Source organism: Hippocampus bargibanti, linkage group LG18 (genome assembly GCF_051943395.1).
Source record: "Hippocampus bargibanti isolate YZ-2025 linkage group LG18, ASM5194339v1, whole genome shotgun sequence".
Lineage (NCBI taxonomy): Eukaryota > Metazoa > Chordata > Actinopteri > Syngnathiformes > Syngnathidae > Hippocampus > Hippocampus bargibanti.
In genome coordinates this window covers 15,569,146-15,588,710 of record NC_142751.1, presented here as the reverse complement: position 1 = coordinate 15,588,710, position 19,565 = coordinate 15,569,146, and the positions used below count along the sequence as shown (strand labels likewise).

General features: G+C 43.1%; 1 protein-coding gene across 2 annotated transcripts; it reads right to left on the bottom strand.

The window, feature by feature from the left end:
• Window positions 1-76: 76 nt before the first annotated feature.
• Window positions 77-19,516, bottom strand: atp2a2b (ATPase sarcoplasmic/endoplasmic reticulum Ca2+ transporting 2b). Of its 2 annotated transcripts, XR_016118199.1 has the most exons (24): window positions 18,889-19,516; window positions 18,722-18,739; window positions 18,552-18,634; window positions 17,003-17,107; window positions 16,189-16,327; window positions 13,193-13,273; window positions 12,406-12,491; window positions 11,994-12,149; window positions 11,783-11,924; window positions 11,545-11,711; window positions 10,659-10,747; window positions 10,483-10,585; window positions 9,368-9,499; window positions 9,158-9,277; window positions 8,273-8,491; window positions 7,568-7,691; window positions 7,235-7,446; window positions 6,934-7,154; window positions 6,420-6,622; window positions 5,800-5,885; window positions 5,332-5,465; window positions 4,586-4,703; window positions 2,353-4,306; window positions 77-2,186 (listed from the first exon to the last, which is right to left on the bottom strand). XR_016118199.1 is itself a non-coding variant. In XM_089019782.1 (23 exons), the coding sequence occupies exons 1-23, from the start codon at window positions 19,004-19,006 to the stop codon at window positions 4,034-4,036; spliced, it is 3,129 nt and encodes a 1,042-aa protein (XP_088875908.1). In that variant the 5' UTR covers window positions 19,007-19,516; the 3' UTR covers window positions 77-4,033. The 2 variants fall into 2 exon arrangements, 1 of the variants encoding a protein (XP_088875908.1); XM_089019782.1 differs by having other exon boundaries at window positions 77-4,306.
• Window positions 19,517-19,565: the final 49 nt, after the last annotated feature.

The following is a 19,565-nucleotide window of genomic DNA, read 5'->3' as shown; positions in this document are numbered from 1 at the left end:
AAACCGCACATAAAGAGCCATTTATTCTCCATCGCTGTGATAAATAATCAGAAATGTAAAGAAGCCAAACGCAAACTTGAAATATGATCTTTATTTACCTGAAAACACAACCTCAGGAATGAACACGACCTCTGTTACTGAATGCATTTACAATCATTATCAGCCTTAAATAACGAGTCGTATTTTACATGATTGCTATACATATTTTTTTTTTTTAACGCAGGTTCCATTTGGATGGACCGCACAGTACGCTTCATTAGATCAGTTTTACAGCAGTTGCCAAACACAGGATCATGAAGACCTCTCGAGTCAATAAAAGGGGGACAAAAATGAATATTTGTATTGCAAGGGATGTCCTCTACGGATGAAGCACGAGACAGAAAATCGACTGCCTAGCCAGTTTTCATGTGTCGTTTCTAATGATGCAAACGTTACAATCAAAAAAAAGAAGTATACTATCAAACCATCTTAAAACCCTATGTAGTCATTGAAGAATATTTCTACATTTGAATGGATTTATTACAAACTGCAAAGCCTACATAGAGCTGCAAGGCATGCAAGATGTTTGTACACAAAATGCAAGTTCGCGCTACGAGTCAAAACTATCATGAAAAGAAGAGGAGAGAAACTTCATGCACAAATGGGGGAGGTTGAACTTCCCTGCACACCAAAATAAAAGTTGCTGGGTGGAAGGGGGTGGTAAATAAATAGCATATTAAAAGCATCTTGTATTTGGTCGATTTACTGTGCTAAAAAAAAAAAAAAACTAAATGACACGCATTCTGAAAACAAAGTCTTTTCTTTGGGCTCATTTTCCACAAAGTGAATTATTTCTCTAAAGTCCGAATACGCTGACCATCAACCACAATGTGAGTGCCCCCCCCCCTAACCCTCACCATCACAATTCATCCACCGTGCAGGTGTGCTATACCCAAACGCCACCCACAAAGAAAATGCCACTCTCAACTTCAATCCTACTGGTCAGAAATACCATGTGAATTAAAAATAAATGATTGCCGCAATGCAGCGGCCCTTCAACTGTTCATATGAAACCTTTTTTTTTTTTTTTTTATTGTGAGACGCCTTAGCACACCTGCGCCATCATCTAAATCGGCATCTTGATATGGCTTGCATGGACGGTTGGACTGTCATGGCAAAAAAAGTGCTAAAGATTCGGATCAATTTGGAAAAAAGGGGCAGAAAATTGCTTTTTTAAGTGCAGTGATACCTTGGCTTACAAACTTAAATGGTTCCAAGTGTTTAAGGTGAAAAGTGTGTATCTCGAAAATTAATTTCCCATAGGAAACCATTAAAATGAGAATAATCCGCTCCCAGGTCCCCATACAACATAATTTTCTACTTTTCACAGCATTAAAACTACACAAAATATACCTTATGTTATGTATAATAATTGTGCTATGGTATTATAATTAAAGAAATAAACTGTACGGTATAATAAAGTCGTTTTATTGACCTTTGGGTTGGTCGTCGATGGCTTGATGGAATGGAGTGGCGGTTTCATCAGCATTAAGCACTTGATGAGGAACGTAGCCTTCTTTCACCAGCTTGAGGAATGATCCCTTGGAGGTGCTTTCTCTGCAATCGTTTTCAAAGTATTCAAAGTCAATTGTGTTCTGTTTAGCTGGGTTGATAGCTTTCTGCATCAAGTGTACAGATGGCTTGTACGGGTTATTTGTGGAGCCTGATTGATGGGAATTTTAACCTTGCAGTCGACCCTCTGCCTTTGAACTATCAAAGTTGAAACGAGTCCAAATTTCACTGTTTCCTATTCATTTTCTCACTCTCTCTCTGCCGTCTCCATCTTGACCAATCACGTGGCTTTAACCGAAGACTGGGGGCGGGGAATAGAGGACAAAAACAGTCGGCTGCCATTTTCTTGTTAGAATGGGCTCGTTCGCGAACGACACATCGCTCATTGTGGCACTCCCTGTGTATGCTGAAAAATAGTTTGTATGGCAAGGTAAAACTTTCAACAATTTAACGTCCGTAAACCGAAAAGTTTGTAAGCCAACGGGTTTGTAAACGGAGGTATCACTGTACATCAGAAAAAGGTGAACGTCGGTATTTTTTTCTCTCGGGGTAAATACATCACCACGTCGTGCGCAATGACTGATGATGCCTTGGTCTTCATTTAAGTCGGAATGATTTTTTTTAGGACAGCCAATCTAGGAAAAAAAGAGAAACAGTGTCACATCATTGCCATTTGAAAGCGTGATCGTGTCAATGTAGATCATTTTAACAAAGCAGGTGGCGGAGGCAGTGAACAATTCTGGTCTTTATCCCCCTTTTTAGTCAAGTGTGATTGGTGGCAAAGAAATGAAAAATACTCACTCTCGTGACACACGGGAGCCAGTGGAGGGCATTGAAGGAAGAAAAGCACATCAATGTTGTCAAAGTGGTACACACACAAACACATCCAGGCTTCTAATTGCCACTAAACATGCTTTCACGTGTCTGACGTGAACTGGACGGACGCTCAAATGGGTTTGCACACCAATTATGCTACCAAAGTCATCTAAAAGCCAAGTACAGGTAACATCCAACTTACAACCACGACCTCCATACCCTATTTTTAAAATGTTACTTCTATGCCTGGAACCGCAACGCGCTAGCAGGCCGGCAACGCGTACAACAATTTTGGCCAGCCAGCCGGACAGCATCGCGCTCGCACAGCAATCGACCGTGTGATGGCACCAGAGGGGGGAGTTTGCCACTCGTTTAGCCTCAGAGTCTCTATTCAACATTTTGACTTACAACCGTTTGGTCGGAACGAAACTCGGTCGTAAGTCGGACGTTACCTGTATTTCGAGGTGAATTGTCTTGCGCACACACACATAGAGGTAATGTTCCTTCAAGCAAATAATGACAAATGATTCAAAGGATTCATAAGTATATTTTTTTTTTTACGTTAAAGGGCAAAAAAAATGATTTGGGATAAATCACGTGATATCTTTTTTTGAGTCGTAATTATCATTTCTTTATATTATTGTCCTTTGAATCAGCATCAAGACGGTTATGTACACAAACGACTTGGTCTCGGAAGTGGGAATGTAAAAGAAAAACACGCTAAATTATGTTTTTTTTTTCCTAAAATAGAGCGAAATAAAAATTCTGCACAAGCAACCGGGCGGGGTTGGGGTCAGATGGTACAAGACAAAAAAGCATTTGTATCACATTGAGGTAGCTGTGATCTTCCCAGTGCAGAAAAAAATGACTTCTTTCAAATCATATCACTAAAAAACAGAATCATAATCCATGATGTTAATTTCTAGTCTTACATTTTGGAGTAGAAGGGACATACAATTAAATTAGACTCGTTTACAGTTCATGCTTGGTCACAGGACATGCAATTTGTTACCCTCCTCCTCCACATCATCTGATTGGACCATTTCAACCCCCCCTTGTCTGCCATGTTTTCCTTGAAAAAAAATAACGTTTACACTGAAGACACAATAGTTAATTAGAAAAAAAACCATCAAGGCAGTACGTCTAAGCCACACTGGTCCGAAAAAATTTACAAAGCCATAAAAAAAAGAAGAAAAAAAAAGCATAAAATAGTGTTCAATCTCTGTACAGATCCACAATTTCCTTTTTCGCGAGGAGGGAAGTTGCGCTAAATAATTGTTACCTTTTTTTTGTGTCACTGGACTGATGACACTTTGAAAAAAATAAAACTAAAAGAAGAAAGCTTTAAAAAGGCATGGAATTAAATCTACGTACAAAAAAATGGCAACCGTTGAAACAAACTGGTCCACGTCTACTACGTGAGTGATGGTCAGCTAAATAAAGCCTTGGGCCAACTAAATTGGGGTGATTTTGAGAGTACTGTTGCACTTCATGGGTTACATACAGTTGCTCCTCTGCATCGGCGCACCCACACTAAATCTACAAACAAACAACACACACACACAAAAGCTACGCACGTGAAGGTGGGCAGACGTGGGAGGAGGTGGTGGTGGGAAATGGGTGGGGGGTGGGCGTGATGGAAGAGTCGAGGTTGTGCTCAAATCAGTCAGCACCAAAACATGTCGGCCATGTTAGTGTCGGTGCTGTAGATCCAGAGGACCAGCGGGAGGGAGAAGGCCACGAAGGGCCAGGAGATGCCCTCCATGCATGCAGCCAGGCAGCAGCCGTCCGAGCTGGCGGCCTTTTCCAGCTCTTTACCGGGCTCCAGGTAGTTCCTGGCCGCAAATTTCAGAACCTCGTCCAGTAAGATGACCGGCAGGGAGATCTTCAGCACCACCAGCCACTGGGTCAGATTCAGGGGGGTGATCTGGAAGATGATCTGGAAGCCAAAAAAATCTCATTCGTTGACACCCACGTCACTCACCAGGCCAGGCCGCATTTTTAGATTAGAATCGATGATTTGTCTCACAGTTGAGAAATGGATATTTTACAGCAGCAAAATCAAAATACAGGAGCTGCCGTGAAGCGCCACTATGGCGGCGCCATTTTGAAGTCCAAAAACCATCAAAGCAAAATAACAAATAATGCGAGACATTTTAAAGCGAGTATCCGAACGCACGCCCAAAGTGTGATTTTTGGATCAAATGGATGCTTTTACCGGAAGAGGCTCCACGTAGAGGATGAGGAAGTGAAGGGACATGGAAAGGCAGATTGCTCCCAGCAGCCATACATTCTCCCAGGGAGGCATACGCAGCAGAGACTGGTTCTCAGATACGCTGAAACACAAATAATAATCAGAATCATCTATTAGCTGTCTAGCTAGCTAGCTATCAGTCATCTATTAGCTAGCTAGCTAACTCAATCTATTTGAGTTATTCCCAGTTCAACTGAGTCACCGTTGCTGGCTACCTAGCCAGCTATCTATTAGTTACTTATCAGCTAGATAGATAGCTAGCTAGCTTGATCTATTTGAGTTATTCCCGGTTGAGTGAACGCTGGCGCATGTGGCTGTCACTGCTCACCCACCCAGAAAAACTGATTCTGTGATTGTAAAGTGACCTTGAGAGTTTTGAAAGACACTGATAAATTAAATGTATTATTATTATTATTATACATTTCATTTCTTTGTGCTTTTCAAAACCCTCAAGGTCACTTCACAGTCACAGAATACGTTTTTCAGTGGATGATCGTTCCGTCAACCCGGAAGTAACTCAAGTAGCTAGAAAGCGATAGCTAATAGACAGCTAGCTAGCTAGATAGCATTACAAATTGTAACGTAAATAATTCCCCGTTCAGTGTTTGACTGCTGCTAAATACCTTCTATACAAAATAGAGTAATTTTTTTGTCCCACATTTGGTAAGTAGTTGTGAAAATGCTTGATAAAAAAACAAGACAAAACCAACCTATTAAGAGCGTTGCACATCTCAATGGTGACCAGCACTGACAAGGCCATGGTCATCGGATAAGGAGACTCGAAGATTTTACAGTCGATATTCTTGAAGTCTGCATTTTCCGGTCCGCATTGCAGGAAGTGACTCTGGAGGCAAAAATCGGCACAGCGATGATCAAAATCATTCACTGGCAGATGATGTCCACTCCAGTGCCAGGGTTTTTGTCATTTTCAGTCAAATTGCAAAACTCACACAATATTCAACAACATTAAAGAGAAGAATTAGAAACCTTAAACTTTTTTTTTTCATGGGAAAAAATGGTTAATTCCTAAGTTATATGGGCATGGAGTTATCTGAGCTTGAAACGGGGGCGGCTGTACAACATGCAATACAATACATACATATTGATTCAATAATTTACTGTACAGAGCTCTTTAAAAACAGCTGAAGCTGTAAAAAGCAAGGCTTAAAAATTCATACCAGCTGGAAAAATGTCACCCTCGGTCCATCTTCTGCAGCGACGAACCACCAGGCAGCGGCGCCCACCGTGGCAGCGCCCACGTAGCCTGGTGACGCACAGCGAGAAGAGCGTTGGGATACGCCGCCAAAATATGATGTTGGCCATTGTTTTAAGAGGGGAGGTTAATATGTGGAAAACATTAACGCACCTGAAAAAGCACAGGTAGCGAATTTCCCGCACTAGAAGGCGCACCTAAAAGCCATCAAGTTTTTTCAAAAGCTGACCATGCCCCTTATAATCAAGTAATAATAATAATAGCGAGCTGCCCAAAAGATAACTAATAGCTAGCCATCTATCTAGCTGGCTACCTAGCTGGCTACATAGCTAGCTAATTATTTGCTATCTATTAGCTATCTCGCAAGCTAGCTATCTATTAGCTGTATCGCTAGCTATCAATCTATTAGCTGTCTGTCTATCATGTAACATATGTTACATGATAGATAGCAGCGTTGACGTCAAGTCCGCCTTATATATGGACAAAAGTTTGACAATACGTATGTCCGGTGGGCCTTATAGTACGGTAATTCCAATGAATCAATTTAGACGTAGTAGTTGTGACATGGACATTCCAGCGACTTACATCCAATGGCAAGGTAACGGAAGAAGAGCCACCCCGAGATGAGGGGCTCGCGAGCGTTGCGGGGGGGCTTTTTCATAATGTCCAAGTCTGGTGGGTTGAAGCCCAAAGCGGTGGCGGGCAGACCGTCCGTCACCAGATTGACCCAAAGGAGCTGAACTGGAATGAGAGCTTCGGGGAAGCCGAGGGCTGCCGTCAGGAAGATGCTACACACAGAAACAAAGACAAAAAAAATAATAATTGTGAAAAATTAAGAACTAGCTAGCTTTCTACCTATTTCAATTATTAGCTCGCTAGCTAGCTTACTAGCTATTTGAGTTATTAGCTAGCTAGCGAGCTTTCCATCTTTTTGAGTTATTTCCACATTGAGTGAACGCTGCCGCGCGTGGCTGCCGCCGCTCACCCATTGGAAAACTTGTCCTGTGACTGTAAAGTGACCTTGAGAGTTTTGAAAGGCGCTTATAAATGACATGTATTATTATGATTATGATTCTAATCTAATGTAATGGAATCTTACCAGACAACTTCGCCCACGTTGGAGGAGATGAGATATCTGATGAACTGCTTCATGTTGTTGTAAATGGCCCGGCCTTCCTCGACGGCGGCCACGATGGTGGCAAAGTTGTCATCGGCCAGCACCATTTCGGACGCCGTCTTGGCCACCGCCGTTCCGGAGCCCATGGCAATCCCGATTTCCGCCTTCTTGAGAGCGGGGGCGTCATTCACCCCGTCGCCAGTCTGAAAGGCCACGTGGAAATCTCCCAATGTTCCAAATCCAAAGCGTCATTCCAGATGGCCGAGACGTCGACCCTTCTTACCATGGCTGTAATCTCATCGTAGGACTGCAGATACTCCACGATCTTGGATTTGTGGGACGGTTCCACGCGAGCGAAACAGCGAGCCTTGACCACCGCTTCGCGTTGCGCCGACGGGCTGAGATCGTCAAACTCCCGTCCGGTGAAGGCCATGCTGGCGACGTCGTCTTCTTCTCCGAAGATACCGATGCGCCTGCAGATTGCGACTGCAGTTCCTTTAATGACCACAAGGGGCATTTGGTTACTTTTTATGGGGCTTGGGGGAAGAAAAAGCTAAAACTATGTTTGTTTTGCACTTGTAAGGCATGAAGCAGCGCACAGAAACGACCAACGTACCCTTATTGTCTCCGGTGATCATAATAACTCGGATGCCGGCGAGACGACAGAGTCGAATGGAAGCCGCCACCTCTGCTCGGGGAGGGTCCAGCATGCCCACACAGCCCACAAAGGTCAGGTCCGTCTGAGGTCATTCACAAAATATAGATTTATTTATTTTATCGCCAGATGTTAGGACTACATACAGTCCAGGTGAAAAACACGAACGAGGTGTGCGTTTGTGTGACTTAGCATCCCAGTGCCAGGACGCTAAATCGACCATTGCTACGTGTGGCGAAGGGTGTGTCTGTGTTGTCTAAGCAACGGTCTCAGGCAATAGAAGGAATATTTTAGGAATACATAAGAAACCTTAGACTCGCTTCTTTCATCAGAAGAAAATAGTTAATTCCTAAAGTTAAATGGAGTTATCTGAGTTTAAAGTGGGGGGTGGCTGTCCAAAATACAATACACTCATATTGGTTAAAATAGCGCTTTAACAACAGCTGAAGCTGTAACAAAGCGCTAACATGGACAAAAGGCAAATGCTGCCCCCTCGTGAATGGGAAAAACGTTGCCACAGGTCTGACCAGTGCTTTATCAGCACCCCCGCAAGACAAAAAAAGCCCAAAACTCGAACAAATTCGGGAATGGCGCTCCATGTCACACTTTTCAATTCCCGAATAAATTTAGGAATGTCAGCCAATGATTGACAGGATTTTAATGTACCTCATAGTCAACGAATCGAGTGCAGTCCTCCAAGACCAGTTCTTCCTTGCTCAAGGGGTTGTCTCGGGTGGCCAGAGCCAGACAGCGCAAGGTGTCCCGGCCGGTTCCGTATTCTCTGATCACAGACATCAGTTTGTCCTTGATGCCGGGTGTCATGGGCACTTTGTTGACACCCACGCGCACGTGCGAACACCTGTCAATCACCCCTTCGGGGGCACCCTGTACAGAGAGGAGCGCAGCAACCTTTAGGGTTGAAATCTGTGCATGCGCTAAGAAGAGTGTCCATCAGGGGTGTCAAAGAAATTTACATTTCACAGCAGCAAAGTTATGAAAGGAAGAGGAAAGGAAAGAAAGAAGTAGAAAAACAAAATACAGGAGCTGCTGTAAAGGCAGTCACTCTCGCAGCGCCATCTTGAAGTCAAAAGAACAAAAAAAAAATAATATCAAATAAGGTGACAACACAAAGACACAGTCATTCATTCTTCAGCACTCGCTGTACCCTCTTTGTGACATGGAGCAGTTGTAGATGAAAGAGGAGAGGATCAAAGCCATTTTGTCGGAATTTTGGGAGCTTTCGAACGGATTAGGGCATTTCCATGGAAAACGAATCTTGGATTTTAAATTTCTTCCAGATGAAAGAGTAGAGGATGACTTGTATTCAAATTTGAAGTAATCAGTAATGACTGTTATTGTGGTTTATACACGACAATTTTATTTTATTTTTTGTTGATACTTTAGCTAGCAAGTTAGATTTGCTTTCGCGGGCCGAACACAATGGTGTGGCGGGCCGGATTTGGTCCCCGGGCCTTGACTTTGACACCTGTGGTGTAAATGAATATCAGATGACAAAATGTCAGGAAAAGTAAGCGATTGTGCGCAACCTACCTTGACAAACATCTTGCATGCGGACGAGCGGGCTTTGTTGGGGGTGCAGTACACGGACATGGACTTCCTGTCTCTGGAAAACTCCAATGTGAATTCTTTCTTCATCAGCTGCTTGATGACCTGCGCATGTTGAACGCAACGGGAAAACCTTAGATTGAACAAGAAAGCTTTCAGCGTTCGGATTTTAAGTCGCCGCTAAGTGCTACGTACAGAGTTGCAAGCGTTGGCTCTCTCGATCTTGGAAAGGCCTTTCAAATCCGTGTCAAAGACGTTCATCTTCTCTACCAGGCATGTGAGGGCCGTCTCGGTGGCCTCGCCCACCTTCTCATACACGCCTTTGGTCTGGAAATAGGAGGAAAAAAATTGTATCACAGAACCTGCGATCCAACAGCGGAGTAGAAGTACGGTGATACCTTGGCTTACGAACTTAACTGGTTCCCAGAAAGTGTGTGTATGGCGGAAAGTGTGTGTTCCCAAAATTAATTTCCCATAGGAAACCATTAAAATGAGAATAATCCATTCCCAGGTGCCCATAAAACAATTTTTAAATAAATAAGCCTTAAAACTACACACAATATACCTTCTTTTATGTATAATAACTGTACTATGGTCTTATAATTAAAGAAATAAACTTTACTGTATAATAAAGTCGTTTTATTGACCTTTGTGATGGTCGTTGATGGCTTGATGGAATGGATAGCTCTTTGCATAAAGTGTCTCAAGGAGCTCTGGGTTGTACATCTTGGAAGTTGTGATATTGCAACAGCAACAGATGAAGGCAGAGGCACTCGAAACTTCATTAATAGCTGGTTCCCTTACTTGTATGTTCTCTTCAAATTGTACAGATGGCTTTGCGGGTTATTTGTGGAGCCTGATTGATGGGATATTTTAACCTTGCAGTCTACACTTTGCCTTTTAATTATCAATAAAGTTGAAACGAGTCCAAATTTCACTGTTTTCTATCAATTTTCTCACCATTTCACTTGTTTTTTTGTTTCAAGCTCTGTCGTCACCCTTTCGTGTGCGTGTGTGTTTCTGTAACGCTCCTCTACCACGGATCTTGACCAATCACGAGTGGCTTTAAACGAAGACTGGGGGTGGGGGAATAGGGGGGAAAAAGCCGGCTGCCATTTCAGGAGCTCCAAGAACCGGCTTGTTCGCGAACGACACATCACTCATTGTGGCGCTCCGTATGTTTTCCGAAAAATAGTTTGTATGCCAAGATTATATTCTTGCGAATTTAACATTCGTAAGGCGAAAAGATAGTTAGCTAAAGTATTCCTAAGCCGAGGTATCACTGTACAATGTTGCAAATGCCAGCCCACCTCATTATAGTCCAAGGAGGAATCGTTACAGAGCGCACAGATGGAAGCCAGCTCCACCAGCGCGTCGTATTTGGAACATTTGACTTGTTTGCCATCCTGGTACCTGAAGACACAACAGCCAGTTATCAATGACACCCGAACGTGTTCTCGGCTGATCTCGTATTATCAAAACTCACACTTGTCCATCCGGCGCGTATGTGGAGCCGGTGACGGAGAATTCCTTTAAGGAACAATGGCTACTCTCAGCTTGGTCGATGATAAACATCTGGAAAACAAAAACAACAGATGGTAAAGATATTAACAATTGTGAAATTAGACTTGTGGAGGTTCTGCAGGGGGGAAAATGGGTCTGGCACAGCATCCAGCAGATGGCAGCGGTCAATTTAAAAAAATAAATAAGGCAAGACAGGAAGAAGGACCGTTTTTCCCAGAAGGTCAATTACGCAACTTATCTGCCACTTGTGCTGCAAATGACAAGCTCCCACAAACTAAACCACATCCTGTCTGGCTGTGTTTTTAAATAGATAAGATTGATAAATGAATCAAATAAATGATAATTGGAGCTAACTCCATGAAAAAAAAAATCTAACAAAATTATTCTAATTTACTCATTCGCAAATTGAAAACAGTGACATGGACCATTCCTGAATTTGTTCAGGTTTTGGTTATTCTTGCTGGGGTGCTGTTAAAGTGCCGGTCAGACCTCTGGAAAAAAAAAATTGTTTTCGTCCACGTTAGCGCGTCGTTACAAGCTTCAGTTGTAATGAAATCACTAAATAAATCAAGATGCATGTTTTGTATTGTATGTTGTACAGCTGCCCCCATTTGAAGCTCAGAAAAGTCCACACCCATATTACTTTACTTTTTTCGAATAAAATAAGAGCGTCTAAGTTTTCTAACGCTGCATTGACTATTTATATAGTCCTAAAATTTTCTGTAGGTCCTGCCATTTGAGTGAAAATGACAAAAACCCTGGCACTGTAGTGAACACATTGTTTCACATCGTCAGGCACTGAAAGATTTAAATGTAAAAAATAATCTCCCAATTTATACGGCGCGTACCCTGCACACAGACATCTGATTGGTGGTCAGCGTGCCAGTCTTGTCCGAGCAGATGACCGACGTGCAGCCGAGGGTCTCCACGGAGGGCAAACTGCGGACGATGGCGTTTTTCTTCGCCATGCGTCGCGTCCCCAAAGCCAGACAAGTGGTGATGACCGCAGGTAACCCTGAAGAGGGGAGAAACGTTTCGGTATGTATCAAAAAGACAATCGGGTGGCGTCGGATAAGGCAAACGTACCTTCAGGAATGGCCGCCACTGCCAGCGCCACAGCGATTTTGAAGTAATAGACGGCCCCCCGGATCCAAGAGCCCCCGTGGACGGGATCGTTGAAATGGCCAATGTTGATGATCCACACGGCGATGCAGATCAACGTGATGACCTGCAACACAGCGACGGCGGGCGGTGGTAAACGTTGTTCCGCCAAATCAAAACCGTGCTTTTTTTTAACCTTGGATAGCTGCTGTCCAAATTCATCCAGCTTTTGCTGCAGCGGCGTACGCTCTTGCTCGGTGGCAGCCATCTCGTCACGAATTTTACCGATCTCCGTGTTTCCGCCCGTGGCCACCACCACGCCGACAGCCTTTCCGGCTGCAATGTTGGTGCCCTGGTAGGAAAGGTAAGCGCTTTGTTACAGCTTCAGATGTTGTTATAGCGGCGTATAAATCAAGAGGTATTGTATTTTGTGCAGCCGCCCCCCTTTCAAGCTCAGATAACTGACTATGAAAAAAAGAGAGTCTACGGTCTATTCCTAAAACTCAATATTGTGCGGGTCGTGCGATTTCAGTGAAAATGTCAAAACCCCTGGCACCGCAGTGGACATATTTTTGCACGCTTGGAGGTTCGGGACCGGCAAAACTTACAGAAAAAAGCATGTTCTTCTTGTCCTGGTTGACTGCGCGGGGGTCCGGCACCGGGTCAGTGTGTTTGATCACAGACACAGACTCTCCTACATAGAAAGAAAAAAAAAACATAAGTGGCACTCAACAGTCACACGTGCAGGAGTTGCGATGCGTCGTTGACACTTGAGCAACGCGCTTTGCAGCTGTCTAAGCAAGCATGACGACTATGGGGGGGGGGGGGGGGGGGGGGTTTAGCCGATGATGTCGCTTGTACGGCGTATCATCAAGCTAGCGGCGTGATGTACGTGTTCCGATAGGGTGCGCCACGCAGCTTTTGGCCTTGAATGGGGAGAAGAGGAGCAGAAGGGAAAATAGCTCAAACACTAAAAATACCAAGTGGAGTTTGCGACCAATTAAGGCAGTTTGGGTAGGACGAGAGTTTGAAGGCCTTTGAGTCACATAAAACGACTCTCACGTGCAGCATCCATCCTTGGACGCCACTTTGAAATATTTTCCATTGCTGTCCGAATTATTCGCCCATCGCTTCATCTAATTCGCATTCGTCTCATCTCATCGTCTATCTGATAGCTATCGACTGGCTTCATATTAGCTACGTATTAGCTAGCTAGCTAGCTAGCTTTCTATCTATTTGTCTTAATTCCGTGTTGAGTGAACACTGGCGTGTGTGGTGCCGCTGCTCACCCACAGAAAAGCGTATCCTGTGACTGTAAAGTGACCTTGAGAGTTTTGAAAGGCGCTTATCAATGAAATGTATTATTATTACCGGTATTATAAATGAGTGTTTTACCTGTTAGAATTGACTGGTCCACTCTCAACGTCGTTGACTTGATGGACGTCAGCCGGATGTCCGCGGGTACTTTGTCGCCAACTAGGGACGAAAACCAACAGCAAAATCACAAGATGTATTTCATGCGGAACATATTCGGATTCATAGATTCTTCTGATTCTGTTTCCTATATTGCAGCAGAGCGCCGACGCGTATGTGGAACTGTTGCGGCTTGGAATTGAAGCGGATTTACGCGGGACAGGAGATGTGAGACAATCTCGTTTTATCGTCAATGGATGCTACAGCTTCATGTTTGCTTTCAATATTTAGCTTGTAGTAGACGTGCACATTCCACCATGACTTCCCTGATCCACAGCTGAAAAGGACGCTTTGATCCTCTCCTCTTTCATCTAGAACTGCTTCATGTCACAAGGAGCGTACAGCAAGTACTGAAGAATGTCTATTTGTGTTGTCAAATTATTTGATATTTCTTTTTTTTTTGTTCTTTTGACTTCAAGATGGCGCCGCAACATTGGCTGCCTTCCCAGCGGCTCCTGTATTTGGTTTTTCTACTTCTTTCTTTCCTTTCCTCTTCTTGTCATAACTTTGCTGCTGTGAAATGTCAAGTTCTCCACTGCGAGACGAATAAAGGTACATCCAATCCAATCACAAATCTGATGGACCAATCGCTTTCGACAACTGAACAAGATCGTGTCTACCTCTCATGTCTTATTTTGTCGATCCAATCAATGACATTGATCGCCCAGCAAAATATAACTGTGCAATTGATCAGTTCCAAGGCTTTTTTCTCTCCAATGGACAATCAAAGTACCATGAATGACCAGCCTGGGAACCAAATACATGACGCATGCTTTCCGCAATAAACCGTAGCCGGTCCCTTGTAAACTTCAAATGTTGACATGAAGCAACCCACCCCGCGCCCCCCATCAAGTGTTTCATCCATAGCGAGGAAGAGAAACCAATTCTGATGCTGTTTTGCAGTCGTAGGACCACGGGGCCAATATAACGCTGGAATCCTGACAGTGAGGACAGACACAGAAACCCTTGAGCCTCTCAAGTGGCCAAAGAAGACAGTAGGAGAGTGAGGGAGGACAGAACTAAAGTTGGGAGTCCTCCAAAACACACATCCAAAAATGGGAAACTAACAGTTGTAAATGTTCTACTTTAACGAACGGGAGGCAGAAATGTGCTTTTTCTGTGAGCAGACACGCTATTTTTAAAATTAAATGAATACATCAACATGAAATCAAAACAACAACAACAGCGCTTCAGTATCAGCACCGTAACATGCCGGTTTCCTTCACTTGACGCATCGAGACAAGACGGTACCAAATATGGCTAAGCTAGGCTGCTAGGATAGCAGCTCCTGTCAGAAGCTCTTCATCACCACCTGCCAACCTTCAAATAAACGACTTTGCGGATCCCTCAACAGAAAAAAACAACAACAAGGCAACCGCATCGGTCCAATCGCTGTCATTAGATTAGCCAAAACTACGACCATCACTACTCCCGATTCATTATCAACGTCTATACAGGGCTAGCTCGTCTTTCCTAAACCAACTTTGATGCTTGAAGGGAAAACATATTTTATTCTGGGAATTTGCTGGCCTGAAGGAGGAAGAGGACCTTTCTTCACCCCGGTGTAAACAAAGGAGATTCTCTTTGATCCCGTGCCAGGAAATTAGACAAATTGTGTACTGTTCAGGTCTTTTTCCAAACCCAGAACGTCTCCGGGGACCGACAAAATAAAAAGAAACGTGAGCATATCAACATAATTGAATAGAAGAGCAAATTTTGCATTCCTCTTCTCCACATAAATCAAGCTAACTTCTCCAGCAGCATCAAGTGAGAGAGATTTATTTACTTTGGTTCCACGATGCTTAGTATGCATTGTATTATTATTAATAGCTATCTATTAGCTAGCTAGTTGAATGTGCTAAGTAGTAAAATGCAAAGCTATTAGCTATGTAGCTGTCTATCTCGCTAGTTATCTATTAGCTATGTACTTGAGTTTTGAATGGCGCTGATAATTACAATGTATTATTATTAGCAGCTATCTATTAGCGATCTAGTTGAATGTGCTAAGTAGTATAATTCAAAGCAAGCTAGCTATTAGCTAGATAGCTATTAGCTATATACTTGGAGTTTTGAACAGCGCTTATAAATACAATGTATTATTATTATTAGTAGCTATCTATTAGCTAGCTAGTTGAATGTGCTAAGTAGGATAATGTAAAGCTAGCTAATTGTTACCTATACAGCTATCCATCTATCTATTAGCTATGTCCTTGAGAGTTTTGAACGGCGCTTATAATAATACATGTAATTTCTAAGCGCCTTTCAAAACTCTCAAGGACACTTTACAGCTTATAAATACAATGGATTATTATTAGCTATCTATTAGGTAGCTAGCTGTCTATTTGAGTTACTTCCGGATTGAGTGAACGCTGGTGCGTGTGACCGCCGCTGCTCACCCACAGTAAAACGTATCCTGTGACTGTAAATTGACCTTGAGAGTTTTGAAAGGCGCTTAGAAATGAAATGTATTATTATTTTTACTATTAGTGGCGTGGAGGATGAGCACGTAGGCCGACAGCCTTCGGTGACCTTTCACAGGGTCATCCCCCCCCCCCCCATCCCAAGAGACAATTTGTCCTCTTTTCATGAATGGAAAAACATCACAATCCAACCCACGCATGATAAACGGCGGCGTCAGTCAAACGTCAGCGTATTCTAATAGGGGAACAATAATTGCGTGTGGGGGTGGCAGTGTATAGCAGCAGATTATGCAGAGGTGGGATGGACATGTTAATCTATTACATAACGGTTCTATTTTCAGACATTTCTGACAGGAAAATGGCAAAGAGGAAGAGGCAGCATGTGTGATGGTCTTTATAGGAAGTAAATGTCCTTTTTTGAACAACTCAATAATCTTAAAGCAACATGTTGTAATATAAGAGAAATAACCCCCCCCCCCCCTCCCCAAATAAACGTACCTGCAACCTCCACAATGTCGCCGGGTACAATGTCCCTGGCTTTGATCCTCTGGACAATCTTCCTATCCTGCCGGTAGACCTTGCCCATTTCTGGTTCATATTCCTTCAAGGCTTCAATTGCATTTTCTGCATTTCGCTCCTGGGGGGGGGGCAGAGTGGGTCAACGATAAAGCCTTGAAAATACATGAACACCAAAAAAAATGGCTGCTAAAAAGAAGCAAGATGGGGTAAATGACATATCGATTAAAATACACCAACATCATGTCCCTGTTGATGTCCCTGATCCACTGCTGAAAAGGAAGCTTTGGACGCCTCTCCTCTTTCATCTAGAACTGCTTCATGTCACAAAGAGGGTACAGCAAGTGCTGAAGAAGGAATGACTCTCTGTGTCTTTGTGTTGTCATATTATTTATTTAGGTTTTTTTTATTTTTAAGTTCAAGATGGTGCCGCGAAAGTGGCTGCCTTAACAGCAGCTCCTGTCTTTTTGTTTTTCCACTTCTTTCTTTCCTTTCCTCTTCCTTTCATAACTTTTCTGCTGTGAAATGTAAATTTCTCCACTGCGAGACGAATAAAGGTACACCCAATCTAAAATATGACGTGGAGCGTCATTCCCGAATTTGTTTGGGTGCCGATAAAGCATATAAGGTTGCATGTAAGATAATTACATCAATCAATGAACAAAAACAGATAAATAAATAAATAGGATAATAAATGAATGAATGAGCTTCCCTATGTTTCCATCAAAATTGTCATCCTTGATGGTCGTTCAGAAACGTGCCGGATTACTGTTCTTGGATTTGATCGTCCGCTTACCTGCCAGACTCCGACGACTGCATTGGCGATAAGAATAAGCAGGATGACGAAGGGCTCCACGAAAGCTGTTACGGTTTCTTCTCCTTCTTCAAACCAGGCCAGCACCTGCAACGGAGGAAACGTTAGCCTTGAAGCGCAATTCAAAAGATGCCAATGGCCGCAAGTCCTTGACGAACGTGTGGAATATGACAGACGGAGCCATGGCAGTTCTGTGACATAAAAGCAGGTCATCTACTTTCCGGCATTTCGGCTGCAGTCGACACGATGCCAGGATGCAATTAAAAGTATTTGATGAGGCACTTCCCCACAAAGACATTTTGAAACAGGTCGTGGAAACTGGGCTAAGTGCGATAGTATGTCACGCTGGGCCATGAATGACAGAAGGAAATCAAACACAGCGACAATTTGATTCGGCACAAATATGCTTTTACAGTCAAGTCTCATTATATCGATATCGGTTATATTGAACCTACATGGGGTGTGAAGTCCTCGGAAAAGTGATGACGAACGGCGTATTTAAAAAATCTATGGCGGATTACATCCGTAAAAGGTAATAGCTTTGCATTCCCCGGCGTTATTTTATTCTTGTCAAAATGTGACTCCGTTATTTTAAGAGGGAGACGGCATATTTCTGGCTAGGAAGGAAGAATCTGATATACATGAAAGGAAGTGGCTGCCTGCCCAATGTAATAAAAGCTGTCAAGTTTTGTTGTAGAGAGTAAAGACACGAGACTCCCTTACGTCTAACAAAACAAGGTTCTCTTTGGATTCACAAAATGACAGTTGTATGCTTCGTCATATTTTATCCTGGTTGTGTTCATTGTATTCATGATGTTTGATGAATGCAATCATCAAACATGTGAGACAGTCTCTTTTCGTCAATGGATGATGCTACAGCTGCGTGTTTGCTTTCAACACTGGTGGAAAGACGCTTTGATCCTCTCCTCTTTCATCTAGAACTGCTTCACGTCATCACAAAGAGGGTACAGCAAGTCCTGAAGAATGAATGTCTCTCTGAGTCTTTGATTTGTCATATTGTCTCTATGCTGTCATATTATTTGTTATTTAAACTTCAAGACGGCACCGCGAGAGTGGCTGCCTTTCCAGCAGCTCATGTACTTTGTTCTTCTACTTTCATTCCTTTCATCACTTTGCTGCTGTGAAATGTACATTTCTCCACTGTGAGACTAATAAAGGCAAATCCAATCCAATCCAAATGAACCACCCGTCAGAAAACACCTTGCAAATACAACCATGTAGATACACAAATGCTGAGTAAAAAATAATAAATACTATTTATTCAAATTCGTACATTTTTACATGATAATTGTACCGATTTCCTTCCTTCTGCGACATGAGTCATTGATATTTCAGCAAGAATTGCACAATTGCCAGAGTACTTCTATTTCCACCCTTCGGATCAGAATCACGACCTATTCAGACAGGATTACCGCAGCTATCCTCTTAAAAAGAGCAGTTTATATGTGCAAAACAGCTCCGTTTTATATCCATTGAGCAAACAGTGACACAAGAGTAATACAATACTCACAAAGGATATGCAAGCAGCCAGTAAAAGGATTCGCACGAGCAGATCTTCAAACTGTTCAACCACTAGTGCCCAAAGGGACTTGCCTTTCGGAGGAAAAAAAAATAGGATGACGTTTAAATGAAATGCATTTTCAACACATTATTTGAAAAGAAAATGAATTGTGTCCTCACCCTCCTCGGCTGGCAACTCTGTATGTCATCATAAAGGAAACCAAGGGGAAAAAGAGAGGGGTAAAAAACAATTGGTCAATAATTTGAATTCGATAAGGATCATCTATCTAACGGGCCGCATCTAACGTTACATGCCATAAAGGCGTTTTTGGAAGCACAATCCTTACCGTTGGGTCCGAATCGTTCCCGTTGTTTCTTGATTTGCTCCGAACTCAGGCCGGTACTTTCGTTCACATTAAAAAAGCTGTAAACTTCTTCAACCGTCTTCGTGTGTGCGTTGTCCATTGTGAACGGCCACTCCAGGAGACCCGCTTGACTGTATTGGACCCGACCTCGAACTGACACGATCCTTCCTTTGACACAACTGGCTTTTAAATTAAAAATATAAACTAAAAACTGCCTTGTATTGCTATGTTGCACGTAAACAACTTCAACGCGAAGCAAAAAAAATAATAACAACGAGCAGGTGTCTGTTTTGCCGAATTAGCGGCTAAGGTGCTAGTTAGCCGCTAAAGCTAAGCTAAAATTTCGGCTGTGGCTTGATTTCGCCGGTCGCGATTTGCTCGCTCTACCGAGAAATGTTCAACGGATAACTCATATCATCGACGCCGTAAACGTGCGCATCGATCTTCTGAACGTGAGACGGAGCTGGAGAAAACCTTACAAAGACGAAATATGTAAATATGCGTTTGTTTGGTAAATCCGTGTTCGCCTGTTTCGCCGTTGTAATTATGACGAGTTCCCCAGCGTCTTCTTCGCTATCAATTGCAAGCGTCCGCCGCAGCCTTCGTGTGAGTCGAATGCGGTTTTCGGTGCCCGCATGTGGAAGCCTCTGATTGGTTGT